Here is a 27402-nt window from a genome sequence, read left to right on the forward strand (position 1 = left end):
AGATAACCTTTGACTAAATGTCAAAATAATTTTGATCATGAGTTTATCCAATGTTCAGATTTTTTGTTCTAGAAATGTGTGCAAATTAGTGCATATTTAATTAGATAATACCTCATTTGCATATTTTACAACATGTTATTGTGTTGCAATTCTTAATGTAATCAATCAACTGGGGAAGTCTAGTGATATCTGTTAGTTAATTCGTATTACCCTATTCACCTGGGGTGTCTTGCCTTAAACCCTAAAATACAGAAATATAGCTGTCAATACAGCGATGACAATAACTACAGTATATATGGTGTTATCGGCTCTAGAAAAGCAATGCACATGCATGTAAGCGGGTAAATATAAGAGGACTATTTCAAAGTCTGTTGTATGTGCCACACTTCCTGCTGCCAGCTGGTGGCGCTGTGACAACGACGCACAATCGCTACATACATGCAATTAAAGACATATTTCCAGCCCAAACTTGAGGAGATTCTATTGCAAAAAATTTTGTGTTTCATTTTGAGTGAAATGATTGGAAAAGTGTTAAACTAATTTATTTGACACAATATTGAAGATCTGAGTTTGTATCTGGGAATCCTCATTTTATTCAGTTGCAATGTAAATAAATAATTATAAAAAGGTAAAGATGGAAATGTCAGGTTGTCCTCAATTGTCCTCAACTTGATCTCATGAAAAAACCTAACCATCAGTGGGGAATAAGCGTATCGTACAAAAAACGAATGAATGAGATTGTACAAATTCCTACGAATTAACCACCAGTTCATAAAAATGTAAAATAATTTGCCATGAGAGTAAACTTTGCTTTAAAAAGTGCTCTCCTCTGATTTGAGTATGTTCTGTCCTCTGAGGGTCACCTGAACAGTGTGGAACTCATTTTTGCAGACTTTATGGATTTTATTTCCCCTCGCTATTTACCACTTCAGACAATTTCACACATGGAAGATGGCACACATTAGGGCTTTTCACACATAAAATAGTTCTGTCATGACAACTCTCGGGAGATTGGTATGGTAATAGAGATTGGCATGGATATGGCAATGTTAATGTATTTGGTCTTGGCGGATAGATCTGCTACGCTGCTGCTGCAGAGCAAGTGCCGAGAATACCTTTACAGACATTGCTGTGAGCATGTCAGACATGCTGCTGCTGCAGCACATGTAACATTCATGGTTTAACCCCTGTAGCAGATGGATATATATGGATATATATGGATGGATCTATACAGGTGGAGCTGGGGAAGGGGGAGGGTTTCTGAAAGTGCGCTGCACTGACAGCCAATCACAGGTTGCTTGCAGCAACACCCTGGTATTTGTTTGAATGTTGAGCAACCAATCAGCTGTGCCATGTAGATAAGGATGTGATTGCTACCAAATGAGTCAAAGACTTATCAGCCTGCGCCATCTAGAGTTTCATGCCAGAACTAGGTATTTAACCCTGGGTCATTGTAAACCCCGGGTCAATTGAATCCTGGATTATCTTATGCTCATACCTGTGGTTAACTATTAATATTGGGTATTCGTAAGCTGCCGTTTCACATTGTACATTCCTAAACCCTGTGTTTGTGGTGTCAGCAGCATTGATTGGATGAACGCAGCAAGCAACCTGTGATTGGCTGTCAGTTGCTAAGCATCTAGTCACACCATTCTAACACCGCATCATTTCACACTGCACACGTTTGGCACCGCAATGAGGGATTAAAAGGTTTATTGTCAAGTTCAACTAAGGTAGTTGACTAACCGAGAAGGTCTGTATCAGTCCATGAATAGTGAATTACCATTTGAGGTGGAGACATAAGTCGGTAACACTTGTGAATACTGTTTCTTCATTAATGAATAACTACACAGGTATAAACGCACTATTAGCATTCTAGTAACTACTATTAACTAACAAGAAACTCTGATTAACGAATTAGTAATTAATAGCGCTCAGCCGAATTTGGTAGTTCACTATTAGCTAATCAGTAACTGCTATTTTTCACACCTCACTGAAGACTACTAAGAACTACTTTATACAATGTATATTTAGCTATATATAAGCTTTATACTATAGTTTACAATGACTTCTGTCAATATTATCAAGCTTTTCACTTTAGTATACTGATCCAAACTATTATTGTTTCCTTTAGAGGGATGTAGTAACACTTGATTCATTACTAATGGGTTACCATTACCTTGCATGATACATTATTATGCATTATTAATATTAATTATGAACCTGTATATAGTAGTTATCTGGGTGGTATGAAAAAAATAGTAGTTACTGATTAGCTAATAGTGAACTACCACATTCAACTGAGCGCTATTACTTACTAATTTGTTCTTCAGAGTTCCTTGTGCAGATTTACTAGATTGTTAATAGTGCGTTACTCATTTGTTCCTGTGTAGTTATTCATTAATGAAGGAACAGTATTCTAAAGTGTTACCAGTAAGTCTTAAGTGAGACAATCACATTTCCATACAGGATTCCATCACAGGATCCACATTACCCTAAAGAGGACAAATCAACCGCTGTTCCTAAAGCTGCTAAAGTGATTGAGGAGCACAGGGAGTGGTGGCGTATGGCAGTGGTGTAATGGAGCACTGATCCCGCTGAACTCCCGTCGCTGGACCCGGAGCGGAGGGAAAAGCTCCATCAGGCCTCTATCTGCAGCGGGATTAATTAGCCGCTCAGACGGGTGGTCTTGAAAGTGTCGAGGCATCAGCATGCAGAGGGCTTCTGGGACATGAAAGCTGCGAAAGCAAGGCGAAGCAGAGATTTGTGCGTGTAGATGTGGAATGCGGTTGAAGTACTGATGGAAAATAATTCCCATGGCGCACACAGACGAGCTTTAAACAGTTCAAACTCGAGTATCTGGAGAGATACAGAGAGTAAACATGGAAAGAGACGAGTTCACTTATATAGGGCCGGTTCACGGTTTTTGCATTTAAAAAACATGAGACTGGATTGGGAAAAAAGTCAAGGTCTTTAAAAGTTGAACTTATTTTAACTGGATGGTTTCATGTGCGAGATGACAGGTGTCAGTCTAGCACAGTGGAAAGCAAAAACGCTCTGTGTGAACGGCTCTTACGATAATCCACCAGTTTGATTGGAAATGGCACATTAAACATATTCTGTTCACTGGTGATCTATCTATCTATCTATCTATCTATCTATCTATCTATCTATCTATCTATCTATCTATCTATCTATCTATCTATCTATCTATCTATCTATCTATCTATCATCTACCTGTTTTATTTTTTGTATTGTAAATTATTATTGTAAAAATTTGTGTTGTAAATTCATGTTAATTTTATTCTATGTACACTGAACATTTCACTGCATGCCATACTGTGTATGGTTGTATGATATATATAATATATAAAAATAATACTTTTGTAAAATGGGTTTTCATTTTTCTTGCCTGGGACAAGAGTAAAATAATAAAATGTATACATAAAAGGCATTTGAAACACAGCAAAAAATGTACGATAATGTTATGGTAAAACGTTTCCAAGTTTTAATGTGACCTTAATGTGACAAAAAGAAAAGAAAAAAATTGCCCAAAGTTGAAGAAACACCCAGTCATACATTAGCATACAAACACTTTCTTGTTCTCCATCAACCCTTCCAGGAAAGCAGTGATAATTTTACATTATTCTGCCCCTGGTCAGGATTTGTAGTCAGGATTTATAGGACCCTGCACTTGATGTAGAGTTTGCTTTGCCTCAAGACATTTCTGTGTGTGCGGCTTCAAACCCAAAGGTTCCTCTATGTTGAAACAACCCAGAAACCAAAATAGCAGCTGTCAGTCATGTGCCCATGTGAACACACATCAGACAGAACCCCCCCTAAAAACGATGGAAACTGAGAAAACCCAACATAAGCAGCTCAGAGAGTTGGCTTAGAGAAGCACATTTGGCTTTCATCACGGTGGCAAGTCGACAGACTGTGTAGATCTTCTTATATGCGTATTTACATATTTATTGTGCATTACATTTCAGTATGCGTTACCTAACATCAACTCAGTTTTTTTGGGTGAGAAGGTTATATAAGCCATGGCAGATGTAAATGCATTCAACATCTTTTTATAGAAACTAGATTTTCGGAGTCTAATCAGACGCGATGCGATAAGATTCCAGTAAATATAATTTGTCTGTCCATACTAGACGCCACGCGACTGCGAGATTCGTCAAAACCAATCAAAACCCACAGCCAATCAGAACAGCGTGTGGGCGAGTCTCCAGGGGCATTTTGTTTGTAATTGTAAATGTGTCTCTATATGGTTCCTAGGGTGTGCTGGATGGTTGCTAGGTGGTTGTTTAGGCTACTAGCCCTCTATGGTATTATAGTCTCTAGATGTGACACAGACCCTCTTTCAATGCACGACAATTGGATTTCTTGTTGAAAGTGTGATTGTGTAGTTTAGCAATGAGTGTGATGTCAGCTCAACTTGGTGATCTAAGCTGTTTTTTATTGCCAGCAGACTTTGAACTGAGCGCCTGTTTGATCAGCAATTGCAAAAAGAGGCTTACTTTGATAGTTCAATGCCCACTACAAAGACTGACCAAATGAGCAAAGCGGCTTAACCCGGTTCTGAGGTCTTTAATGTAACACAAGTATGCAGCAGAAATGTGAAATTACATATTATGGTAAAAAGGCCCTTTTGGGGTTGAGATTAATTTGCTCAGACAAATCTCAGTAGGCTAATAGTGTGAAAACTTGCAAATAAATGACACCCTAGTTGACCACTGCAGAAAACGGCATACTTTATATTCTGTCCTCTGCACCTCTTTTTTTTTTGTCATCCAATGTTGCGTATCGCTGTATATTCTGGCTCCGGCAGTAGAAATATTATTAAATGCAGTTTTAGTGACTTCTCTCCAGTGCTCAGTAACTGCTGTTGTAAAGATCTTGACAGCCCGACAAAAAAACTGCCTTGTGTGCGTCAGAGATGAAAGAGGTGTGATTTATAGCCAAGTATAGCACAGTTTCTTGCTGATGAATTGTGTTGTGCTTTGGTTATCCCAAGGCGTGAAGATCAAGTATTATTATTAAGGTTTATAAGTAGGCATTTTTAAAGGAATAATTTACCCAGAAACTGTCTTCATTTGCTCCCCCTCGTGTTGTTTCAAACCTGTATGCGTTTCTTTCCCCTGGGGAAATGTTTTTAATTCAATGTGTTTGCTATACAATGAAAGTAAATGGTGTATACAATGAAAGTAAAGTAGCTGCCAAGCTTTGAAAAATGGGGATTAGTTCACTTCAGAATGAAAATTTCCTGATAATTTACTCACCCCCATGTCATCCAAGATATTCATCTCTTTCTTTCTTCAGTCGAAAAGAAATGAAGGGTTTTGAGGAAAACATTCCTCCCATATAGTGATCTTCAACGGGAACCGACGGTTTGAAGGTCCAAATTGCAGAACTACTCCTTTAAAGGTGCATTCAGTAGTTTGGTGCAAATTTAGAAAGTTTTGCACATTAAGAAATACATTGTATTTCAGTCTTCTGAATGGTTTAAGCCCACATGATATGAAGACTGTACTCATAATATTTTCTATAAAAAATGTTTTAATTTTATGTGGTGCAGGTCGCCCCTCTCAATGTATTTCATCATGTTGAAATGACCCGCAGTGTTTCACTAAACGTCTGCGAGAATCTTCATTCTCATTGGTTGCCGCCTCTGTGGATACACTAGTAGTGCTGTTAGTAGTACTTAAAGCATGTGAAGAACAATGAAGCTACAAATTCCCAGTTTACAAGCTGTAATTACGAGCTCTGGGAACAATTCGACTCATCACAATTGCATGCCCTGGCCCTCAACACTAACATCTAACCGCTCCACTTTAAACAGGCTTGGCAGTGAAAGCGATGTTTAGCTAACCAGTGTTTTATCAACATTACACCCAACTCAACCAGAAACTCAGCAGCAACGAGTCTTGAACTTAAACTTAGCATACCTTTGAAGTCATATCTATACTGCATGTGAATGTGTCAAGTTCTGAATATTACTTTCCCTGTTGGCCGCTACAATTTTTCCCATTATTGATGGAAGCCAGACAAGCGTGGGGTCATGGGAACTGAGCGAAACCCCTCTGAGGAACGATCACGTCTTCAACATGAAGCTACTGCTCTCAGCATTCAGAGCAAAGGAATAACCGAGTGTTTACTAAAAGATCTGTGCGACAGAGAGACGGCGATCTGCTCTCTTCATGCTGTGGATGTCAATCAAAATCATAAAGGAAGCATTTGAAAGTCCTCAAGCATTGAGAAGCACTCCTTAACAGCTTTGTAAGAGTTCACATGGACTTATTTGAGCTGTACCGCAGCAGGGATTTCAGTGCCAGTTTAGTAAAGTAATCAGACAGACATTTTTGAAAGGAGGAAAAAGTGGAATATTTCACAAGCACTAATGCATTCCTTAGTCCTCCTTTTTATGTCTTCATGCACCCTCCTTTGAGTCTTCTCTGGACACGTCTGAAATGAGGCTTAAGGAGAGAGACGTTGAGTTCACTATCATAAAATGGCTTTATATGTAGAAGGGATTGTGGTATTAGTTTGAAGGATTTTACCATTCCTGTTCCTACCAGCTGCACCTCAATGGCTCCCCACGTCTGAAGTCTGTTAAATCAGAGTTGTGAGCTTCTGATATCAATCTTAAAGTCATTTACAGCGAGACTGCAGTTTATCATCATTCCACACGCCGTATTTTCTCTTAGCTTCCTCCCAAAGAAATCCGAATACAGTTGAACTTGAAGGAACAGTTCATTGGAAAATGAAAATTGTCTTTATTTACTCAACCTCGTGTCGTTTCGAAAACCGTACAACTTTCTTTCGTCTGTGGAACGCAGATGGAGAAATTATAAAGTATGTACTGGTTCCTCTTTTTCATGCAATTACTATCAATGGATACTGGAGCTTTCAAGCTCATGTTTTCATGTTCGAAAAAGTAACAAAAGTAGCGTAACTTTCTATAAGGTCACAAATGCAATTAGTTACTTTTTTAAGTATTGTACAATATTGTAACGCATTACTTTTAAAAAGTCATATGGACCACTTTTATGATTTTTTTTGGTAGCCCTTTATTTTCCAGTGTCCTTGTTAGAAATGTTGCATGTACTTACCATAGTAATACCAGTAAATTATGCATAATTAACCCTCAACCTAACCCTAATCCTACCCTAACCCTATAGTAAGGCCTACGTGTAGTTGCTTATTATTACTACTCAATACTTAAATGTATAATTACGATGTAACACCTTAAAAATAAAATGTAAGCTTGAAAGCTTCAGCCCCCATTCATTCAATTCCATCCAGTTGATTTCCAACTGTATGGAAAAGAGCATCAGGTACATTCTTCAAAATACCTTCTTTTGTGTTTCTCGGAAGACAGTCGTACAAGTTTGGAAACAACAGGAGTTTAGGTACAGTAAATGATGACAGAATGTTAATTTTCGAGTGAACTATCCCTTTAAACTGGATTTAAAGTGCCTCATTAAAGTGTTTTCATTTGGTGTGAATTTATACCTTAAGATCATTAACAGGGCCTGATTTACTAAGTGTTCGATTTGATCAATCCGGCTATTGCCTGGAGACCTCTGACATGTTCAGTGGGCAACAGATCAATGGAGATGGAGTGGGAATTGCTGAAAAGAGATGGGTATGGGTTTCAGGAATGACATAGTAGCCATGCGGACAAATTGAGTTCCTGCCAAAGAACTGCGGAGGTCTATCTCAAGAGAAGTAGCAATGACTGCCTCCACTGCTGAAGCGATTGCTTCGTGTAAGACACCACCATTTTTTAATGGGGCTTTAATTTGGTTAATTCTTGCCTTGGCTTGCAAACAAGACAGTAATGAGTCAAACAACAAGAAATGTTCAAAGGTGACTGCTTGTCAAGTCGTGTTCTTCCTTGGAATAGGATTGTAAAGCATTTGCCACGAATAAAGTCTTGAAACTGCTTGAAACTGTTATTAACAGAGGTAGAAATGCCTGTGTGGATATAAATGGAAGGTCAGCCAGAACACCCTAGCAACCATATACCGTAGCAACACCCCAGCAACTGCATAACAAGAGCCTAGCTACCACTTATCGCAACACTTTAGAAAACGCACAGAACATCTATATTTCCTGGCATAACGGCTTCAAACTACATGTATTATATATATATTTAAACATGACTTTTGCCTTTAAGACAAACCAGCATAAATGTTTCAATCTAGTTAATCAAGATCGTATTTATTTAAAAAAAATTGGAGCAAACAATACGGACATACTATCTGGACGGGTTTCGATTTCTCAGAGGTAGCCGAGAATCAGTGCATTTCCGATTCACAAACAAATGTTAAAACAATTAATTTGTTCACAAAGAACTGGTTCGTTTGTTAATGAAGCTGCGATTTGAAGGTTGAGCAGCGAGATCATTGGCTGCTGATACAGCAGTAACCAATCAGCTGTGCCCTATAGAGAATGATGTGATTGCAAGCAGATTGACTTAAGGACCTTATATCAGTATATATTGTGTATATGCAAATCATATGTACTGAAAGATATTGTAGTAATAATGTCATAAATTCCATAAGGTCTTAAATGAAGACAGAATTAGAATTTTTTGGCTGATCTACTTCTTTAAATAGATCTAGTCATGTTCATTTGACCTCTGTCTTCATTGGGTCAGTGCCGGCTGAGATTAATGCAGTCTGACCTGACCTTGTAGTTCCTCAGAGCAATTCTCATGGGCTGACAGCCATCTCACTCTCTCTCATACAGCACATCTTCTCTCGTATGTGCGAACTGATGAAGATGACTCTAATGAAAAACAATGGCTTATTTATAGTGATTTGACCTTTGACTCTCCCTCTGATGCCCTAAAGCCAGCGCTACATTCCCAGACTGCTTCACACAGAAGATATAATCAGAGTTATAACACATCTGATCCTCTCAAGTTCAGCCATCTAATGGTATAAGAGTTTTAACTATCCGGTCTTCAACACGTAATCGCTCAAGCCTCCACTTACTGCACTCCAGATCCAAACTTTCCCACCGAAGTTGCCCAGCCCCATTCCCATCCCCTCCAATCCGCGAAATACACCCTTTCAATGACCCTAGAAGAATCCACAGTGCTGTCTCACAGGATTATGGGAAAGCTTTTCTCTAATGATAAACTCACTGTAGCATAAAGCTACTCCAACAACTCTGCTCTAATACATTTTGGACTGTAAAAGAAGATGAAATGTTAAAGGAACAGCGGGGGAATATCAAAGCACTTTGCAATAAAGAAAGTCATATTCACAACAAACCTGACAAACCCTGGGCAAATACGATTTTAATAGTCTTAAGGATATTCACATTATACAAGACTTTTGTCTGATGTGTTTCAAGGGACCTTAAAAATAAAGAAGTCATAATGGTTTCTTGAAATATTGCAAAATTAAAGATAATATAGTTTGCAGGTATGAATAAGATCTCAATATCTGGGGTGCGGTAACCTGAGGTGAAACTTCTTCGACAGCTTTAAAGGGTTGGCAGCCACAATACTTCATTTGAACGACATCAATATACTGTCCCTCAGAAATAGCCATTTGCGATTCACCATGCTTATATATATATATTTTTTTTTTATATATCTGTGGAAGATATTATATATATATATATTAGCAATCATTAATAATAAATTATATAAATTATTTATAAGGCATAAATTGTGATATTATAATTATACACTCACCGGCCACTTTATTAGGTACCCCATGCTAGTAACGGGTTGGACCCCCTTTTGCCTTCAGAACTGCCTCAATTCTTCGTGGCATAGATTCAACAAGGTGCTGGAAGCATTCCTCAGGGAGTTTGGTCCATATTGACATGATGGCATCACACAGTTGCCGCAGATTTGTCGGCTGCACATCCATGATGCGAATCTCCCGTTCCACCACATCCCAAAGATGCTCTATTGGGTTGAGATCTGGTGACTGTGGAGGCCATTTTAGTACAGTGAACTCATTGTCATGTTCAAGAAAACCAATTTGAAATGATTCGAGCTTTGTGCCATGGTGCATTATCCTGCTGGAAGTAGCCATCAGAGGATGGGTACATGGTGGCCATAAAGGGATGGACATGGTCAGAAACAATGCTCAGGTAGGCCGTGGCATTTAAACGATGCCCAATTGGCACTAAGGGGCCTAAAGTGTGCCAAGAAAACATCCCCCACACCATTACACCACCACCACCAGCCTGCTCAGTGGTAACAAGGCATGATGGATCCATGTTCTCATTCTGTTTACGCCAAATTCTGACTCTACCATCTGAATGTCTCAACAGAAATCGAGACTCATCAGACCAGGCAACATTTTTCCAGTCTTCAACTGTCCAATTTTGGTGAGCTCTTGCAAATTGTAGCCTCTTTTTCCTATTTGTAGTGGAGATGAGTGGTACCCGGTGGAGTCTTCTGCTGTTGTAGCCCATCTGCCTCAAAGTTCGACGTACTGTGCGTTCAGAGATGCTCTTCTGCCCACCTTGGTTGTAACGGGTGGTTATTTGAGTCACTGTTGCCCTTCTATCAGCTCGAACCAGTCTGGCCATTCTCCTCTGACCTCTGGCATCAACAAGGCATTTCCGCCCACAGAACTGCCGCTCACTGGATGTTTTTTCTTTTTCGGACCATTCTCTGTAAACCCTAGAGATGGTTGTGCGTGAAAATCCCAGTAGATTAGCAGTTTCTGAAATACTCAGACCAGCCCTTCTGGCACCAACAATCATGCCACGTTCAAAGTCACTCAAATCAACTTTCTTCCCCATACTGATGCTCGGTTTGAACTGCAGGAGATTGTCTTGACCATGTCTACATGCCTAAATGCACTGAGTTGCCGCCATGTGATTGGCTGCTTAGAAATTAAGTGTTAACGAGCAGTTGGACAGGTGTACCTAATAAAGTGGCCGGTGAGTGTATATAATATAAATGATTTACAGAGAAAAAATATTAATAGTAACTAATTATAGATTTATTACATAATATGTAGATTCATCTTTATTTTATTACATTATTCATACTATCGTTTATTTATCTTTAATCAAGATTAATAGATTCTTCGTGCTTACATATTTTATATTTTTCATTTAGTTTAACTCAACTAATTATTAAAACAAAATATTTTAAATAAGTGACAAAATACACAACAAAATGACTAAATAGGTGACTAAACATGAATAAAACATTACTGATATCTCAATAATACTAAAATAACACTAATAACAAATTCAATATCTAAATTATTTATAGAAACGAATTAGATTAGTAATAAATTCAGTACATGTGCAGAATTTATTAATATTTGATGAGAAAAGCTAAAAGTAATTTATGTGGCGGAAGAAAGCATTTAATACAAAAAAGTGTCTTTAGAAGTGTTTTATTATATTTATATTTAACATTTAACAGCATATCACTGGCCTGCAGTCTTGTTATGCTTATAGGATAATTTCTTATTGACAAATTAATGCATAAGTCAAGCGGCATAATTCTTTATAATATAATTATTTTCTTTAATCACACAATTTAAAACAATAAAATGACAGCCCTATTAATAATATATAATTGTTTAATCTATAACAAAAAGTAAATCCTATTTGTAATATTATGTATATTATTTTAGATATTTATATAAATCATATGCCTTATTTTGTGTGGCTACTTTGCCTTCTGTTGGTTTTTTTTTTCACATTCATCTTAATGTGTCTTTTTCTGTCAGTTGGTCCTTGTACTTCCTCTTGTATTCTTTGCTCCTGTTTCTTCTCCATTGGGCCATTCTGTTCTCCTTCCATCAGTCTTCGTCCCCTGTGAAAGTGTCTGAGGGAGAGGCAGGTCCCGTCCTGACGGTTCAAGCACCTCGACAGTCACCGCGATGCCCTCATCCCTCGGTGGGCCGTTTTTCACAGCACTCCCGATTCTTTCAAAGCCTCTGACAGCAGCCCTTTAAAAGCGGCTCCGACGTGACCTATTCACGGCTCCCATTCTGCTCGCTCCCTAAAACTCAACTGGGCTTATTTCTTTTCGCCCTGCCCTCTCCTTTCTGCCCTTTTGAATGCTAAACATGAATGGTATTGTGTGGGCCAGAGAGCAGGGGCGCAGAATTCCTGAGGCGCCATTGAAGAGGACTAGGAAAGGATGACAAAAGGTACAAGTGATCCCGAGACAGAGCAATGGCAGACAGATGAAAGAAAAAGCCTTGTTCTCACTCCAAAGAGGATTTCAGCAGAGAACGAACGTAAACCTCTGATGGCAGGATTAAGAACTCACCTTTCAACCTTTATTACGTGGATAAACAACATAGGCCAACTTTTCATAAACCTGCACGATTTTGCTGTTCAGCGTGAAGGCAAACATTCAGTCGTGTTGGCATCCCAGCAAAAATTTAGAAACGACTCAAGTGCTTAGGTTTCGTTTCATAAACCAAAACATATATAAAATATAGATTATGGAATTATTGGTCTAAAAAGAGACTCTGAACAAAATGTGCCCCAGTCATGCATGTAACCACTGCAGGCCCTTTAAAAAACCCGTCAGCCAATCAAGGCATTTGTGAGTGAAAGTTACTGTGTGTGAATGTGGAAAATTATTTGTGCTCACTGATGGAAATGACACACAATTTAAATGCATGAACTCATAAAATACCATGAGAATAAAAACTCCCTAATGCATTTATGGGCAAATCATGTCTCACACTGCATTTGGCTGCTTTTCGTTGCTTTCCATCCGAGAGCTTTCTGTGCCAACTGGGTGTGGACTGTACTAGTTAGAAGTGAATTCTTCACTTTAGGTTTATATTAAAGTCATTATTGGAACTATGAAATAACACCAATGGTAACATCAAGTACATCCTGGGTTGCTTTAAAAAAAAAGTATTGTAGTTCCCATTAATGCTGGACACAGTTTAGATCCCAATATACACTTTTCCAAGTCTATTTTAGGTTGTGTAATTTACCTTAAGTCTAGTCTAATTTAGGTCTATTTTAAGTCATGTCTAATTTAGGTCTATTTTAAGTCATGTCTAATTTAGGTCTATTTTAAGTCATGTCTAATTTAGGTCTATTTTAAGTCTATTTTAAGTCATGTCTAATTTAGGTCTATTTTAAGTCATGTTTAATTTAGGTCTATTTTAAGTCATGACTAATTTAAGTCAAGTCATGTCTAATTTAAATCAAGACGTCTACATTTAAGTCAAGTCATGTCTAATTTAAACCAAGACGTCTAAATCAAATCAAGACATGTCTAATTTGAGTCAAGTCTATTTAAGAACAAGTTTATTTTAAGTCAAGACTAATTTAGGTCAAGTCTAGTTTAAGTCATGTTGATGTTAAGTCAAATCATATGTAATTTAAGTTAAGTCTATTTTAAGTCATGTCTCATTTAAGTTAGGTCTATTTTAAGTCATGTCTCATTTAAGTCGTCATGTCTATTTTAAGTCATGTCTAATTTAAGTTGTCATTTCTATTTTAAAACCAGTCATGTCTAACTTAATTCAAGTCTATTGTAACTCCAGTCAAGTCTAATTAAAATCAAATCTATTTCAAGTCTAATTTAAGTCAAGTTTTTTTCCTTTTTTTTTTCCTGTTACAAATTACAGCCCTATTAATAATATATAATTGTTATATTATTGCATTATGATAACTACAGAATATAAATGCATGGTTAATGAATATTATAAGTTATTACGGTAATTAAGTTAAACCAATCAAAAATTTCCACCAACTGACAGATTTCCACAAGTGTACCGCTAACCTCTAAGTTCAACCAATGGCAACTAGTCTAGGGTGTGTGCTTTTCACATTTCCTCTTAAACCCTTAAACCCCGCTGTTTGGTATTATGATTATGTGATTTCATATTTAATTACTTGTAGGCATGTAAGAGGCAGGGTGGCTTGCTTTCAGGCCAGACTGAATGAATGGCACTTAGAGAGATAATCACAGAGCGTGCACACGCATTAACTGCAGACTCATTATGACCCACTCAGAGGCGGATATTGAATGCTTCTTTAATGGACAACACTAATGGCAGCCTGTAATGGACTGGTTTTACACTCTCTGCGATCGATGTCTTCTCAAATGCAGGCGTCTGATCTTAATAATAGGTGAGAGATTGTCATAGATTTGGGATGGATAGTGAGGGATTGTTTGTGTTGACCCTTGACACATGGGTGGACGCCTGTTGTAGAAGTCTTCTTCATATCATCTCGCCCACATCCACCTGTTTGTCAACAATCCCAATCTACTGGTTGCCATGCCAGCTTGTTTCACTGATACTTGCCGATATTGGCCGGCCAACATTTCTCTATAAGGCTGTGTGTCCGCCAAAGCTTCTTTAGCCAGCGCTACTACTGTTACCAAGGCCGTAGGTTTGGTCTCAGCTTTGGCAGTACAAAAATGTACATGCTGAAGGGCAAAGGGAATATTAAAATGTTTTACTCTGGCCTTTTATGGGGTCTGTATTGGCAGACAGCCCTGGTAACTTACCGTTGTCATCGACACACCCGCTCGATTTCAGCCAATCAAATGACAGTGTTTCTTGTGCTGTCGTCCTCGCTGTCGGAATCGATCAAAACAGCAGCACAAAGGAGTTCGCTAAAATATTGGTGGGGACAATTTTGTCATCTTAAAATATTGATTGGGACTAGTACCTATAGCGTCCCCCCCTAAACCTACGCCCATGACTGTTACTAGTATCTGATTTCACAGATAGTTTGTTTCTGAATATAAAAATGTCGATACAATGTAAAGTATTTGCTCTGGCTCTTGTTTTAAATGATGTGTGCCAAATTTCATAACTTTCCCACAAAGCAGTTCTTAGACTCCCAGAGCAGAAGAAGAAGAAGAGAAAATGGAAGAATAATAATAAAAACGCCAATGATTTCAATAGGTGCCTCTGCACTTTCAGTGCTTGGCCCCTAATAAGAACGCCAATGATTTTAAATATAGCTGCAAGCAGCAATTATCGGGGCCAAGCGCAAAGAAGACAATACGACATGCCAGGGAGTGTCAGACAAACTGCAGCAAGGAGCAAAGATATTTTAAGAGGATTTTAGGCAAATGGCTGAAGAATCATAAAAACAAATCAGAGATAAAGCCTGAACAGTCAACTTGGCATCATACCTCAACTTTGCTGCTGCCGTATATGAAAACGGTTTCAACATAAAGTCCATAACTTTTAGTCAGCACGGTCTAGAGATGATACGATTAGATTTTGGTGAAAATCTGACAAATGGTCTAGGAGGAGTTAGAAAAGGTAAGTATTGAATGAAAATAAAGATGGTGGACAGGAAGTTTGGCTGACTATAGTCTCAGCCTCAGACGTCACGCCCACGGAACGTTGGCTAAACGTAGTCTAAACCTTCAGCCGTCAGTCTGAAGGTCTGGCTACGCGAGACTAGGCTGACTATGGCAACATTTGTATCTATGTTTTCGGCATAACCCAAGGAATCTATTAAGACCAGTTTCATTACAATAGGCACATTTATTCAAAAGTTATTAGCATTTGTGGAAATGTTGTTATTCCTCAATATTCTGCTTCTGTAATGCAATATCGTAAAACTAAAAAGACATTCTGTCACGGTAGGAAGCCACACATTGAGAGATTGTTCATTGGTACAAGTGCACAATAAAGTGTAACAGGTGTTTTACACCTCCACCCCTGCCATCAGCAACATCAGTCACTGAAACAGAGCTGTAGATTTCCATAAAGTAACTAATTTTCATTCCCATGCTTCTAAAAGCCAAAGCACCTCTTGTTGCATGTCAAAACCTCTCTGAAATAGATGGAATTCATTACAGCACATTTGGGCTGGTTTAGAACGCACGTCTTTTCACCTCAAACAAGTAATTGCAGGCATATCTGGGACACTGACGTGAGGTGAATCCTCAATGCACTCGCAGGGCTTTCGTTTGCGCCTGTCATTGAAGTCGAAAAACAGACGTAAAGAGGTCACAAAGTTTGATGAAACAGAAAGACAAGACACATCATAGCCCAGTTTTTTTTTCGAGAGCAACTTCGGAGGCCCGTGAACAAGAGCTTCTGATAGCTGGCGCTCAGATCCTCCTCCTCCCTGTGGTTTCTTGGCACATCAATAAAGTTGTTGTTTCCATTCTTGGTAATCTCCACCCACCCTCTGTCCCTCCTCTACCCATCTCAGTCTTTCAATAACCCACATATAGGAAGTGTGGATGATAGGATTAAACTTGTGGGAAAAAAACACTTAATGAAATGCAATCAAATAAAGATGAAAAATGACAGACTGCATTTGTTCGGCGCTACTTTTAACACACGGCTTGAGGGGAGACTGTTTCTATAGTTATTTTAATTTAGATCAAGTGTCCTTCTGGTTGCTTAACAGATAGGTGACTTGAAACTGAGTTGGAAACAAGAATTGATCATCCAGGATTCAGACCAATACCATAGACATTTTTAGGCTGAAGTCTTGTCTGAGACCATCCGAGATCCGAGATCCAGAGGTTTTTAGACCAAAGCCTCGAGATCAAGTCTCCAAACTCAGCTCGTCTTAGCCAATATATCCCCGTCCTCCTTGACGTTTCATTGGTCCATGTTCTGATTAGCTATGATAGTGTTGCATTTTCACTTTCATTGTGGACAGAATTTACATTGCATTGTATAAAAAAAATTTCAAACTGGGACAAATTTCATTCTTCTGCTGAACACAAAGGGAGATATTTTGAAGAATGTCGGTAACCAGACAGTTGATGGTCCCCATTGATTTCCATAGTAGGAAAAAAACAAAAAACTATGGAAGTCAATGGGGTCCATGATGAACTGTTTGGTTTCCGACATTCTTCAAAATATCTTCTTTTTTTGTGTTCAAGAAAGAAATTCATTGCATCTGGAACAACACAAGTCAACACCATTATGACTTAAAGTTTGCTAAGAAGTATTTCCAACTAAAGCAAGGCGGTATTTGACTCTGGTAAGTGTATCCATAGCAGACGGGAGTGGGAGTGGCCTTGTACGGCAACATGCCCAGTGCATTATGGGTAGTGTAGTTTTCCTACCTGTTTGGCAAAAGGGAAGACAACAGCCTCTTTTCTCTGTTTTCTCTTGTCAGGTAGAAAAAATAAAATGCCAAGTTTTTTTGAAAGCCCATTTTGCCAACAGTTAAGTATACCCCTTTAAGTTCATGCACATTCTTATGCAGTGGACGTCAGTAACCAGATACAAAATAAACCTGCTGTTTTAGTTAGACTTATTTTTTTTTCTTGTGGTTTCCCACCTCAGATCTTGAGATGATTAGCCATGTTGCCTCACCTCCAGCTCCCGTGGAGAGTTCGCACAGGAAACCCATCATTATTTGTCACACTTTCTCGTTTGAATCAATAAGTAATATGCATCATTAACATTTCTGCAATGGAAGACAACTCCTGACTGATTGGATGACTGAAGTGCACGAACAAAGGGAAGAAAATGAAAAGATAAAAGACATTTGATCAACAGGCAATGAAACCTTTTCTCCGTTTCTCCTTGTCATCCTGCTACAGCATGAGAAGAGCAGTCTTTTGTTGTTCTGCACTTCCTGTTTTCTTTTACCTTCTGTTTCATAAAACTGATTTATTTACATTTTTTCCCAAGTGAATAAACAGAATAAATCGGAACATAATAATTGGATTTTTTTTCTTTGCTCACTTTTTAACCTCAAATACATTTTTAAAAATAAAATGAAGGATGGATAACAGAAACACCATTTTATGACTATGCTAATTAGCTGTAGTGTTATATATGTCTCTCAGTGTTAAAATGAGGACAACACCCACTTTATGATTAATGAAGACCTAAAAATCCCTTATGCTGCATTCATTTAATTTTTTAGGACGGTGGAGGCTGTACCCCTTTTGTTTTTACTTTTGAGTGCTGCGGGGCATTTCAAGCTGATTACACGCCTCTTTATCTCTTGACATTACTGACGACTTGAAAGAGAATTTATGATTTTGTTTAATATTCAGCAGGAATACATTAGCGTCACAACATGGGCTGCTGGCAAACACATTGGTGCCTCTGCTGCTGCGAAGATTATATAATGCAAACTTTTAAAATAGAGATTTTAGCTGTGCTAAAAGTTTTAGAGGCACTAAATGTAAAATCTACAAGCTTGACTTTCTTTTGGATGATTTTGCATGATGAACACTTATTAAAGGAGATTGATTTTTTCATGCACTGAAATTTAAGTGGTGCTTTCCGATGTCAAACTTACTAATGCGGACTGAGTGGTTATGTGGCACATACACATGTCCAAGTTTCAGTGTTCTTGAGAACAGGGTTACTGTTACATATTTGGCAGAACATTTTTATCATAATAAAAAAAACTTAAATTCAATTCAAGGTATACATTTTATTAGTTCCTGCATTCCCTGGAATCATACCTATGTTCGCTACTAGTTAGTTTATAGTTTGGTTCTATAATTTGTTCTTAAACTTACCGTGAAATCAAAGGCACTACTTATTTTTTAATGGAATATTGCAGTATTTATTATAAATTATTTATCTGTGCACATCATTCGTTTTTTTTTTTCATAATCTTTAATCAAAATAACTTCCCAAAGCTCTTGCAGCTTATCTCTTCTCTTCTCTGATGATGTGTTTACCTGTCACTCACATGAGATCCACCAATAGCAAACCACAACCATCCAATCAGTTCTCAACGGACAAAATCAAGTCCCGCCCTACATTTGTTCTTGTTCGAGAAGCCGTTTGATTGTGACAGTTTCACTCATATTTATGTCACAATAGTGAAGAAAAGACTATTAAATCTTCTGTTTCACTATAGTTGTTTGTAAGCTTGCATATTACCAAAGCTTTTTGGTCATTGAAATACAACATAAAAAAATAAAAATAAAACAAGTTTTGTATATGTATTCATATAAATATAATGTGAAGCAACTGTATCTGTTCGACACAGATTTGAGACAGAAGAGCGTTCATAATGTGACCAGGTGCAAATATCAAAAACATTTTGTTAAAAATAAAAATAAAGCATTAAAAAAAACATTCATCCAAGTCAACACTTCTCATTTTCATTTAGTTTAACTGGTACTAAAATGACTAACAACTAAAAATAAAATGAAAAGTAAAATTATTAAAAAAAATATACAGACATATAAAATAAAATAAACATGTAAAATAAATCAAATAAAATAAACATTCATATAAAATATGAAAAGTTGAAACTATAATAGTTTGTCAATTATCCTAAAATAACACTGGCTTTTGATCCCTATATATTTTGTATTGCCATTTTTATCGTTCTTCTCAAGTTGCGTGATTTGATGTATCATTCATCAAAAGTATGAGCTATATTTTTTAGTCAAAAATATTGTGCATCAGAAGGTCTACTACATCTACAAAGGCATTGCGAGCCATATAAAACTGCTTTGAGATTAAATCAAGAGTATGAGAAGCTGTCATCTTTATCTTGCAACTATACAGTTATGCATTTTTGAGGGTGAGAAATAGTTTCATTTAGAGCCTGCCTTTAAAAAACACGGGCATCAATGAGACATTAATAATTTGCCCCTCCAAATGTCAAAGCACATTGTGATGATATCTTAATATACATTCCGGTCGGCTTTTATGACTTCCTCTCTCAAGTCCTGATTAATATCTCAACGTCTGAACACATATTAAAAATGAGCAGCACAGAGAATTTGATTATCGGTGTGCTTGTGTTTGTGTGTGTGTGTGTAAGGACATCTCTCACCTCGCTCAAACTGTGTACAGCAGTGTATAGATGAATTACTGTCTGTTATCTCAGCCCACCGCATAAGTGTGTGCGGTGTGACGGGGGTTAATCATCACGCCTCAATGTGCTCTCTCTCTCTCTCTCTCTCTCTCTCTCTCTCTCTCTCTCTCTCTCTCTCTCTCTCTCTCTCTCTCTCTCTCTCTCTCTCTCTCTCTCTCTCTCTCTCCTGCCCCACTAAAACTGATAGGCATGTGAGGGGCGAATTGAAAAGGATTAAGCTAATGTGATAGAAAAGCCCCTTAGCAAAAGACCTGCGGGCCGGTATCTATCCAGAGACAGAGCTCCTGGATCCAGGGGGACTCTGTGTCAAGACCCCGGCTCATGAAATTTCGGAGAAGTGGCGCTATCTTCCTGTGGCACTGGGGACCAGGCCTTGGCCCGCTAGTTTCAGCAGGGATTCAACTGATCCCAGTCCATTTTTGGTGTGATACTTGTAGGATGATTTATTTATTTATTTTGTCACTAAAGGCTGGAATACACTACACTTATTTTAAAATCTGAACAGATTTAGTTCTTGTTGTAGTCTCAAAAGAATGGACTTTACAGATTTCAACAAATGCCAGAGGTAAATGCCACCGTTTTATCTGTGCTGATAGGTCAAATATTGAGGCTAATTTGTTACATGTGTTCTGTTCATTTACTTTTGTTATTTTATTTTATTTTATGGTATTTGTATATTGTATTTTATTTTATTGCAAAACTGGTAGATAGAAGACCGTTTTAGTAGCGATGCATCAGTGTTAGTGTAACGGATAATGTAATGCGAGTAATGTAATCAGATTACTTTTTAAGCAACTAGTAATGTAATGCATTACTTTTAAATTTACAACAAAAAATCTGAGTTACTACTAGAGCAAGCAATTTTGCGTTTAAAAGACGTCTAATAGCCGTTCGAACACAGCCCTGACGTCTAGGCTAAAACAAGGCAGAATTTGGGCTGTCGCAGTGAAAATTTAATAGACGTCTAAACCATCACCCAAGAATAGACTAGTCATCAATTAGATAACAAAGAAATGAAATGAGTGAAGAAATGAAACCAAAAACCTTGTAATCATTGTTTACTTTGCTTGCATGATGGAATATCATACATCTCACAAGTTATTTTGGCAAAAACGACATATAACCAAATTTAAGGTTATTTTGTCTAGAAGTGGGTTACTCATAGCCGGACTACATCAGGTCTATAGTTAACCTAGACGGTGAAATGACGGCTATTGCTTGCTGGGAAGTTACTTTGTTTTCCCTTTTATCCACTGACAGCTCTCCTGTCCTCGTGTTGAGAGAAATCGGGAGTAAGTGCGGAGAGGTGTTGTGTGCGCTGTGTGTGAACATGATGATTATTGTAGTTTTAGTATCTTTGCTGCAGAACTTTGATGATCCAGTTCAACCATACAAATAAGCAAAAATTACTTTAGATAAACATTATGATTTGTTTTTCATGTTTTTGTTTTTATTGCTGAAGTAAGAGTGTTGCACTTTCTGTGTCCTATTCTTCTGTAATCCAGAATGAAAGCACAGCTGAAAGGTTTGCTTGAGCGGCGCCGTCTACTGGACAGGAGTGACTTTGCATTTCCTTCAGCCTGAGGGTTATTCAGCTCACTTTTGTTGTGAAAGGGCCTTTAAATTTGCTAAAAAATATCGTTTGACAAAAAATGACAAAAAATATTGTCATTAAAAAACAAGCAAGCCCAGCCCTTGGGTTTATTTTGGACTTTTATTTTGAAGTGTCCATTGTTTCCAGTGTTCACTTCTTGTTTTTAGATCCTGTTTCACTTTGTTCCCATCATAGATATCCATAATAAAGGCTAGATGTCTTACGGCGGAGTCTCTATCGTCATCACCGGCGGCCATCTTGTCACAGGCAAGCTTTCTGGCGGGCTCTGTGGTACCTGATGTAAGATGAGTGATCAGCACGAACACAAATACTCTTATCTCGTTGAAATCTTGACGGATTTACAAACGGTTTGGTTTCTTACAAATGTTATTAACGTGGCTATAATTCTGAATGATTATTTATTTATACACTTATTATTCATAAGTATGCAGTGTCATAACTACATCTCTGACGTTTATAACAAACCAAACCGTTTGAAAATCGGGAGAAAATTGAGCAAGTGATGGTTATTTAAAAAGGACATGCACCATTAAAACACAATGTTACTAGTGAGCGAGCTGCCTGTGACAAGATGGCCGCCAGGTGCGGACGTCGACCTCCATTGGCCAGCAGCGCGGACGAGACATCTAGCCTTTATTATGGATATCTATGGTTCCCATACTTACCCTCATTTGTTACTTTAGTGACTTATTTCTATCACCTGTGCCTTGTCAAGCCCCTTGTTACCCAGAGTGCATTAACATCTTTGTTTGTCAGTTTATTTCTTTACATGTTTTTGTAAAGCTGTTGCGTTTCCGGTCCCTGTTGAATTGTAGTGTTTGTTCTAGATTGGAATTTTGTCTTCCCTGTTTGGATTTTCTTTGTTTGTTTTGGATTCATCAATAAATTGCTGCAAAAATATCATCCTCTTCCCTTCTGCACCATAACAATTATAATATTTATTAGAATATTTAATGACACTACAATAAGGTCCCACTAGTAAACATTAGTTAACTGCTTGTTTAGGTGTTCGGGCTAGTTCTAGGTGGCTGCTTATTTTAAGTCAATGGGATTTTTTTGTAAGTCTGCATCACTTAGAAAATGAATAGCACATCATGTCACTTGATTTGAGGTATCACAACTGTGTGATTAAAGTTTAATACTTAGGGCTGGTACTTTGAAAAACCTTAGCAAATTGTATGCTTATAGCAAATGCCACTAATGATTGTGTGCATGTGTTTAGTCTATTATACATGACATGAGTAACGTCATTCATGTCTTGTTGTGTCTGTTTCTGCAGGTCTGCTCATCGGTTCAGGCTGTGCTCTGTATCCTCTCGGGTGGGACAGTGAGGAGGTCCGACAGACGTGTAACAACAGCTCAGATCAGTTTGAACTTGGTACGTCCTCATGTCACCTTCACTCTGAACTTTATATACATCTTCAAACATCTACATTACATCATACATCTACATGTCCAACAATTGACCTTGCTTAAAGAGATCCCTTTTAAAAAAGAGGTACCTTTTAGCATACTATTAAAAAGAGTACTTATTACGGAAATAATATACTGTACTTTAAAAGTGCAGACTATATGTAATGTTGTTAACTGCATACTATTTGCAATAAAATAGAAATGTATTAGTTTAAAGTTCAGCTAATTGCAGTTAATATAAATGTAGAGTTCTTTTTTGCCAACTTAAGTAGGTTTACAATTACTTCTATTGTCTTTGAAACATGGTTAAAGCATACTTTAAATTATTAATCAAGTACTTTACATGTGCTTTAGTATGTTCAACACATTAAAATAAGTGTAGGCCTACTTTTTTTAAGCATGACAAATATTATTTTATAACATAATCCCTTGGTTTCACAGACAAGGCGTAAGCCTAGTCCTAGAGTACAATGCATGTCTGAGCTGTTTTAACTGAACACAACTTGCACTGAGATATCTTAAAATATGTCAGTGCCATTGTTTTATCTCAAGATGCACAGCAGTAATGTTTTTTTCTAAGGCACGTTTATAAAAGCTACTTAAATGTCTTAATTGAACTAAGGCCTAATCCTGGCTTAATCTAAGCCCTCTCTGTGAAACCAGGCCATAGTTTTAAAATGTATTTTAAAGTAAAGTTTTTAAGTACACTTTTTAAAAGGAACAGTCATGGTGTACTCTCTTAAAGTACGCTTAAGTGGCCTTTTATTTATTTAATATTATATTATCTGTAAGATTTTTTTTTTAATATATACTTAAAATTTAAATAAAATGTGACTAAAATAATAAAACATTTGAAGTAGGCCTACACTACAAGTGCAAATTAAATATTTAATTAAGTGCAATTCTTTTTTCACAAGGTATAGTTCACTCAAAAATGTGTTGCCGATTTCTGATTTCATCCATCAGATTAAAATTGTGCATTTAACTGCTTTAAACAGTAACAGCACAGCTCTCTTCAACAAGCGGTATAGTTTGAGGCATCATTCACGTTCAAAGTATGAGCGATAGTTAGAGCAATTCTTGCTTTAGAAAACAAGACTAAATGTTGCAACAAACTATGAGTCACCTTGAGACTGGGAACATGAAAAGGATAGAGTGCAAATGACCGTTGATTCAAATACTCAGACTTGTAGAGAGCTTGTTTAGCATTCAGCGCCCGAACTATAATACAAATGACAGACTGTGTCTGCATTAGGAAAGTCCCAGACCTCGGCTGTTTGTCAGAAGGAATATTTTTCATAATAAACAGACAATATCGAGTTGCAATTGCAACAGCTATTAAGAGTGAAAAGGGCTGCATGATTTCAAAGTAAGAAGCTGCATTATAGTGTAACATCAAGTGGGTCTGGCTCAAAAGAATTGGGAGGAATTGAGAATATTTCTTTCCTGAGGTTGTCTGCTCTCACTCTGGGGAGTTTTACTATTTTAAAAGCTGCACATGATTTGAAAGCTAAGGGCAAATGCGTCAAAGTTGTTTGAAATACTTGCCGCAATGGGGGAACAAACAAATGTGGCCCAGAAGTTTTGTCTGTCTCCCTTTGAGTGTTGCTTTAAATGAGATATCAAGATATTTTGGTCCTTTGATGTACCTGTAGGGAACCTGTAACAGTCCTTAATGAATGCCCCAGGGTCTTGCTTTCTGTCTTTCTTTCTTTTAAGTTATAGAATCTGGTCTTTTCTGTTCATTTTGTGATCCACTAAGCAGCCGTACTCTGTTGTATTCCCATCGGTCTGATGCTATGTTTAGCGTAAATGCCCTTGAACTTATATAAATGCAAATAACTGCATGGCACTCTCCAATTTTATGTAATTAATCATCATTATGATGCCACTGTTTTTCTGCCTTTAATTAGCAGCTTCATTTGTACTAATAAAATATTCAACACTTCACTGATTTTAGAAGCTATATTCATTTTACTTTGGCATGAATGCTAAAAACTTTATATTTTGGCCCTAGATGTACATTTTTGTACTAGACAAAAAGTAAATTAAAACGAAAAACGAAAATGTCTTAGGTTGCGTATGCAACCCGGTTCCCTGAGAAGGGGAACAAGACGCTGGGTTTTGTATTGATGCTATTGGGAATGCCATCACAAGACCAGTGTCTGAGGAACATGTAAACAAAAGTCAGTTATCATTGGATAGATAGATTGGACAGATAGCAGTCCATGACGTCACACACGGAGCGCTTATAAAATAAAAGGGCGAGTATAAAAGTATATACACATCATCGCCTGAGTTATATATCATCAACTTTTATCTGAGGGGAGACGCGCATGCAGGCCCTAGGTGTTGCAATAAGATGCAGCATCCTGTTCCCCTTCTCAGGGAACCGGGTTGCAACCTAACACCGTGTCCTAACCAGACGCTACACTGCGATACGCGATTAAAGGTATCTTTTTATGTTAATCAGAGGTTTTGTCCTAACCAGCCGCGACTGATACACACGACGATTCTATTTTAGAAACGGTTTCTATTTTTCTGCGACATCGCGGCTGGAACATCAACACAAAATATGGCAATGGTAATCTCAGGTATGTGCTTTATTTAATGTTAAAAGCATGTAATGCGACTTTGAATATCATTTAGTGCTCCCAGCTTTGTAGCCGTACGAAAAGCAACAATGGATAATTCACCTCAGATCTTGAAATTAAACGAATGGAAATAAGAATGTTTAAACTGTGAACAAACAAGAGTATTATATGATAAAGATTGTGTTAGTAACCCGTCTGTTCTGATTGGCTGTGGTTTTTGATTGATTTTGTCACATCTTTTGTCCCAGCGACTACCCTACCCGTGACTACAGATTACCCAGCCAGAGCAGCGAAGTTCCACTTTGAAAGGAAACGTCTTACACCGTGTCCTAACCAGATGTGATGCGATAAAATTCCAGTGACAAGCAATTTTTCTGTCCACACCAGACATGTTAAAATCTTATCACATCACATCTGGTTAGGACACGGTGTAAGACGTTTCCTTTCAAAGTGGAACTTCGCTGCTGCATCTGGTATTGGCACTATGGGGAACCAATACCCACTATGCCATGGTGAGGGAATGCCTGTCTCACTAGACTGTGAATATGCACAAACATAGATGGCATAGCATAAATTGACTTTACAGACTACCCAGCCAGAGACAAAAGCCTGTCAGCGCCCATGTGACTCATATAGTAGCACTGATTCTTTTTGCCAATATACTAGGAAAGATCCCCACTAAAGCTACTATGCTCAACAGCAAGGGAAGTTCCTGGCTCTTACACCTTCCTCTCTCCCTTGCGGGACATGCCTCAGCCTAATATGGCCTCAAGAGCAGGGCTCTAAAAGGAAAATACTCAACATAGCCTCAGCTATGTCAGGCATACCTTACCAGTATTTGACAATGCTCTTAGGTAGCAGCCTACTGCAGGGGAGGATCAACTAAATTTGAATGACCCTAGAGCGATTAGGGGAGAATAGCTCATACCCTGACTTGAGTAAAGGCACTTCTCCAGGACTCACTATAGTTAATGGTTAAACTATAGAACTACTGCTACAATGATAAGGGGGGATGCCATTAGTTATCCACCTCTACTCATTGGTTTGTAACACTGATCATCCCTATATAAGCACTTTACCAAAGAGGAGCATATATCCCTTCTTCCATACCCAACAACAGTTGGGGAGGGAGGTAAGGGAAACAGGGGGACTTTTGTGAATTGCCCATTATAGTTGAGCAGCCTACTAAAGTGACCATGCAAGGTGGTAAAAACTTCAGTAATTAGCACCTCCCTTCGGTATTCCCACTCATCCAAAGGGGTAGCGTACACCCTTAAGGCTCGTACACACCGGGACCAATATCGGCGCGCGTTATTCGTCAGCGTTTTTCAACGCGTTTTTTGTGTTCACACCCAAGTGATTTTCGCTGACGATGAGCCGAGTGAACATGCAAATTCATTCCCTGACATTAGATGGCGCTTAATGTAAAACAGAAATACCCCGGTCCACAAAGTGGCGCTGCGCAACTACGCTTCTGACACTCGCTTGTCACTCAGAAGAAGAGAGCAAGTTTGTCGCGTTTGTCATATAGTTCTTTATTGTCGTTGGTGTCTCTTTATAAAGACACCAACAAGACCAGCAGCTCTACATTCATCTAGCCTTGCATCTTCCTCGTCTTATTTCTTCCCGGCAGAGTGTAGACGCTGCTATATCTTCTTCGCCATTACGTATGTGTGCTCGGCAAGACCGTTTTGTGTTTGAGCGCCCCCAAGTTGTGTTTTACTGTAACTTCAGAAGCTCCAGACACGTGAACAAAAGCGCCAATCTCATTGGTCGGATCGTTTTTGACGCGGCGCGTCAAACCAAAAAAACGAACCCGAGGCGTTTTAAAAAAAATTACGCTTTTACGCGTGGCGTTTTACGCGTCGGTGTGCACACTCACATTGGCGCCCATTGTTTAGTCACGAGGCGTTAAACGTCGGCGAATATCGCACGCGAAATTCGTCCCGGTGTGAACAGGCCTTTACTCTTTACTCAGGAAAGGGAGGCAAATGAGACCAGGAC

General features: G+C 38.2%; 1 protein-coding gene across 1 annotated transcript in view; it reads left to right on the forward strand.

Annotated features, from left to right (window-relative positions):
- The window catches only part of LOC130100503 (LHFPL tetraspan subfamily member 6 protein), an 80931-nt gene that overhangs the window by 49787 nt on the left and 3742 nt on the right, over nt 1-27402 (forward strand). The window contains exon 3 of the mRNA XM_056265975.1: nt 22671-22769. Coding sequence (XP_056121950.1) covers nt 22671-22769 — 99 coding nt within the window. The remainder of the gene's footprint in view (nt 1-22670; nt 22770-27402) is intronic.

This window comes from Rhinichthys klamathensis, unplaced genomic scaffold (assembly GCF_029890125.1).
Source record: "Rhinichthys klamathensis goyatoka isolate OS25496 unplaced genomic scaffold, OSU_Roscu_1.1 h1tg000243l_1, whole genome shotgun sequence".
In the NCBI taxonomy this organism is placed as follows: Eukaryota; Metazoa; Chordata; class Actinopteri; order Cypriniformes; family Leuciscidae; genus Rhinichthys; species Rhinichthys klamathensis.